The following is a 4,728-nucleotide window of genomic DNA, read 5'->3' as shown; positions in this document are numbered from 1 at the left end:
AAGAAAATCAAGCCTTGAGCCACTAATCTCCATTGTGAACTGAAGACGTAGGTGAAAGGAGTCAAAGACGTGTAGAGTTTTTTAGTTATTTTTGAAATGGAAAGCCATCTGTGAGAAACGCTGTCCAAATCTAAATCTAAAGAAATATTGGTAAAAAGGGAAATTACATCTAGTGAGATTAAGGTGTGATTGTCATTAAGTATAGTATTGTTTAAAATCTTAGTCAAATGGAAACTGTTTTTTATATAACTGGGAGAATTTGGGCTAATCTTTGAGATAATTTTATGTAAAAAAGGCCGCTAAAGGATAGAGTAAACTATCAATGGCGGAAACAATGATTCTAAGTGATATTTCAGGTTTGTGGATCTTGGGTAGGGCGTAAGCACCCGGTAAATTACCATCACTAACATATAAGCTCTTGTAAGTATGTCGTATAATGAACTCTTTGTTCCCACCTAGTCAATAATTCTCTCAATTTTCTGGACAACATATTGATAGTTTTTGACAATCACACCTTAATCTCACTAGATGTAATTTCCCTTTTTACCAATATTCCTTTAGATTTAGCTTTGGACAGCATTTCTCACAGATGGCCTTCCATTTCAAAAATAATTAATATTCCAAAAAATGAATTTTTTATAGCGTTGAGATTAGTTTTTGACTTGGACTTTTTTTCATTCAATAAAGTCATCTATAGACAGAAATTTGGGATGCCTATGGGTTCGCCTTTGTCACCTATCGTTGCTGATAGTGTTGCAGGATTTGAAGAGAAAGGCTTTGAATTCCTTAAATTTTCATATACCTTTCTATGTTAGATACGTGGACGACATTGCTATGGCGGCTCCTAATAAAAAAACATTAGATATTCTACACGTCTTTGACTCCTTTCACCTACGTCTTCAGTTCACAATGGAGATTAGTGGCTCAAGGCTTGATTTTCTTGATCTAACTATAATTAACAATAATAATACAATTGAATATGATTGGTACCATAAACCAACATTTTCTGGACGATACTTGAATTTCTTTTCCCAACATCCTCTTTCTCAGAAAAAAGGAACAATCATGAGTATGGTTGATAGAGACTTTTTGTTGTCAGCTCCCAAATACCATAGAAAAAACTTGATATTTGTAATTGAGACACTTCTAATGAATGACTATCCGTTGGATTTTATTTTCAAGATTACTAATGAAAAACTTAAATCTTTGTTATACAAAAAAACACTTAAACAGTGAAATGACAATAGCAGTGATATTAGTTTAGATGAAAAGACATAATTTTCGATTCCTTATGTCAAGAATTTAGCTGACAAATTCAAGGACATTATAAAGAATTTAAATGTGAATTTGTCGTTTTACAGCCTAAAAAATTTAATTGTTTTATCAGAAAGATGATCCACCTGCTTTACTTAAAAAAAATGTTGTATACAAGATTAATTGCCAAAATTGTGATGCGTCTTATGTTGGCCAAACTAAACGCACTTTAAAAACTAGAATCACCGAACACAAAAATGATATTCGTAAGAGAAGTGGCATTCTATCTGTAGTTAGTGAACATCGTATTCATTTTTAACATGAATTTGACTGGGATAGTGTTGAGATAGTTGATTCGGAGAGATGGCTATACAAACGACGCATTTCTGAGATGTTACACATTAAATTAGAAAAAAATAGCTTAAACTTACAATCAGACATTGATTTTTTACATCATTCTTATGTTTCTATTCTTAATAATAAATCTTTACATTAGCCTTTAGGATTTCATATTTCAAAACTACAATAATTTTATAATTATTCTTAAGAAGAACTGTAACTTAATAGGTTAAGTCAATGTGCTCAGAACAGTCGTTTCGATACCATTTAATGGAGTCTCTTCCTCTCATGTACTCAATACACTGCGTAGACTCCCAACACACATATTTATTGTTAATGCTTGTGTCACATTGTAGTCTTGACTCTCAACGTCGTTATACGACGGTTGACTGCTTGATTTAAGTTAGAATGATTTATTAGATTAAGTTGACTTAAGTTGGAATGATTTTTAATAGATTAAAGATGATACGTCGTACGTAATTTATTGTCGTATGTAATTTATAAATGATTATTAATCGTCATGAGGTTGCGGGTGAATGGTTTATGTTCTTACATATCCTATTTTAATAAGTACATTTATACTAATGTCAATTTGTGTCGTATTATTCAGAATTCTCTTCTATTCGTTTGCCATAAGACTTGCACAACTTGAGACAATTGCTATATGAAGGATGGGAGCTGCCACTCTCCAGCTCATCTCATGAAAATATTCGTTGATTTCAATATTGTTAGTCGGACCACTGAAGATGGCTCGAAAGTAAGCCGAAACGTCTGATGTTTTTATATAGTATCACTTTAATAAAAATCTTATATTATTTGCACTAATTACCGCAATTTTGACTCTCAGCGCCCGAATTTGTTGTATTGAGTCTCAATTATGTTAAAATTAATGAATAATTTTTAATATACCTAAAATGTTAATCGCAAAGAAAATGAAAAAAAGAAGGAAAGAAAACTCTGACATTAATTATAGAGAGTCCAGACGGTCATCAAAACCAAAATTGAATCTTTAATAATTTAATCTTAATGTAAAAAAAATATTCAGTAGTTTTCGTTAATATATATAGATGGCTCACTGAAATTAGTTTGAAAAGAAATTTTTTGTGATTACATTATGTTGTCTCAAAAGTGAGCCGAAACATGTAAGCGGATTAATTATTAATAAAGGCGTATGTTAAGTTAGCACCCCAATATTGAAATTCCATAGTTCTGATTAGAGTTCCCGTTTCCTTTTGTCCAGACGAAGAGTTCTATATAATTTTTAACAAGAGTTCTGCTTAATAACTATTTTTAAATAATTTTTAGAAAATGGGGTGCTAACTTCTCAGCGAAATTCGAGATCGAATAGTTCTGAGCAGCTAAATAGCTTTATTTAGTGAATACCTAGAGTTCCTGACACATAAAAAACAATTTTGACAAACAAGAAAATTAAAAAATAAAAAAAACAATTTTTTATCATTTCTTTAATTTCGCGTATCTTGAATATCGTTGATCCAATCGCTTTGTCACCTCATACTTTTATCATTTAGTGAATACCTAGAGTTCCTGACACATAAAAAACAATTTTGACAAACAAGAAAATTAAAACAAAAAAGAATTTTTGATCAGTTCTTTAATTTTACGTATCTTGAATATTGATGGCCCAATCGCTTTGTCACCTGATACTTTTCGATAGAACTCATCGAGAATTCCCCAAAACGATAATCAGAACTGTTGGAACTCTTAAAAAATTTTTCGACGTGGGATTTAGAAAATTTTCGACTACCTAAAAAATTTTTTAAGAGTTCCAGTTCTGATTATCGTTTTGGGGAGTTCTCGATGAATTCTATCGAAAAGTATCAGGTGACAAAGCGATTGGGCGAACGGTTTTCGAAATACGACATATTTGATAGTTAGTCGAAAATTTTCTAAATCCCACGTCGAAAAATTTTTTAAGAGTTCCAGGAGTTCTGATTATCGTTTTGGGGAGTTCTCGACGAGTTCTATCGAAAAGTATCAGGTGACAAAGCGATTGGATCAACGATATTCAAGATACGCGAAATTAAAGAAATGATAAAAAAAATTGTTTTTATTTTTTAATTTTCTTGTTTGTCAAAATTGTTTTTTATGTGTCAGGAACTCTAGGTATTCACTAAATGAAGCTATTAAGCCGCTCAGAACTATTCTATCTCGAATTTCGCTGAGAAGTTAGCACCCTATTTTTTAAAAATTATTAAAAAATTGTTATTAACTTAATATCGCATTAAAAAATACAGAGAACTCTTCGTCTCGTTAAAAGGAAGCAGGAACTCTAATCAGAACTATTGTATCTAAAAATTGATTTTTCAAAAATTTTTAATTTTTTTTGGATTTTTCAAAAATTTTTTTTATGCATCATGAACTCTAGGTATTCACTAAATAAAGCTATTTAGCCGCTCAGAACTATTCGATCTCGAATTTCGCTCAGAAGTTAGCACCCCATTTTTTAAAAATTATTTAAAAATAGTTATTAAGCGGAACTCTTGTTATAAATTATAGAGAACTCTTCGTCTGGACAAAAGGAAACGAGAACTCTAATCAGAACTATGGAATTTCAATATTGGAGTGCTAACTTAACATACGCTTAATAAAGTTGTTTTGTTAACCGTATTGATTTATACAAGAATTACCGCTGCTTGACTCCTATTGCCCTGTTATATCCAACCAATTTGGAACTTTATATTTGTACATATTTTAATTCTGTATAAAGAATTTTACAATCCATAAAGCCAATTCAAAGATTTTCACAGCAATTTTCACGATACAATTCGTAATTCCTGTCACGCCTATAGCATACCTTTAATTTAGTTACTCTTTACCACGAAAAACTTCAAGAAGAAATTAGCAACATATATATAAGTGCGCGTTTGTTTTTAACAAAAGTTTTATAAAAAATAAACAAACCCAATTTTAAGTCTTCTGTCAGTTTTCGTCCAATCATAGGGACAGTAGGGAAAAGTCTTAAAGTTTCCTTAATAATACAATCCAAGTAATGCATATGTTGTAGATCCTCATATTTAACTGGTGCAAACTTTGGAGTTTCCGTGCCATAAATTTCCAACAATTCTTTATACGCTTTTTCCTGTAGTATAAAGTTAAATAATGTATTTGTATATA

General features: G+C 30.9%; 1 protein-coding gene across 1 annotated transcript in view; it reads right to left on the bottom strand.

Moving 5' to 3' along the window:
* The window catches only part of LOC108762216 (cytochrome P450 4C1), a 62,580-nt gene that overhangs the window by 31,271 nt on the left and 26,581 nt on the right, over positions 1-4,728 (bottom strand). The window contains exon 5 of the mRNA XM_018509122.1: positions 4,516-4,693. Coding sequence (XP_018364624.1) covers positions 4,516-4,693 — 178 coding nt within the window. The remainder of the gene's footprint in view (positions 1-4,515; positions 4,694-4,728) is intronic.

The sequence above is a fragment of the Trachymyrmex cornetzi genome, unplaced genomic scaffold, assembly GCF_001594075.2.
Source record: "Trachymyrmex cornetzi isolate Tcor2-1 unplaced genomic scaffold, Tcor1.1 scaffold281, whole genome shotgun sequence".
Classification (NCBI taxonomy): domain Eukaryota; kingdom Metazoa; phylum Arthropoda; class Insecta; order Hymenoptera; family Formicidae; genus Trachymyrmex; species Trachymyrmex cornetzi.
The sequence above is the reverse complement of the archived record's forward strand: the minus strand, read 5'-3'. Positions and strand labels throughout refer to the sequence as shown.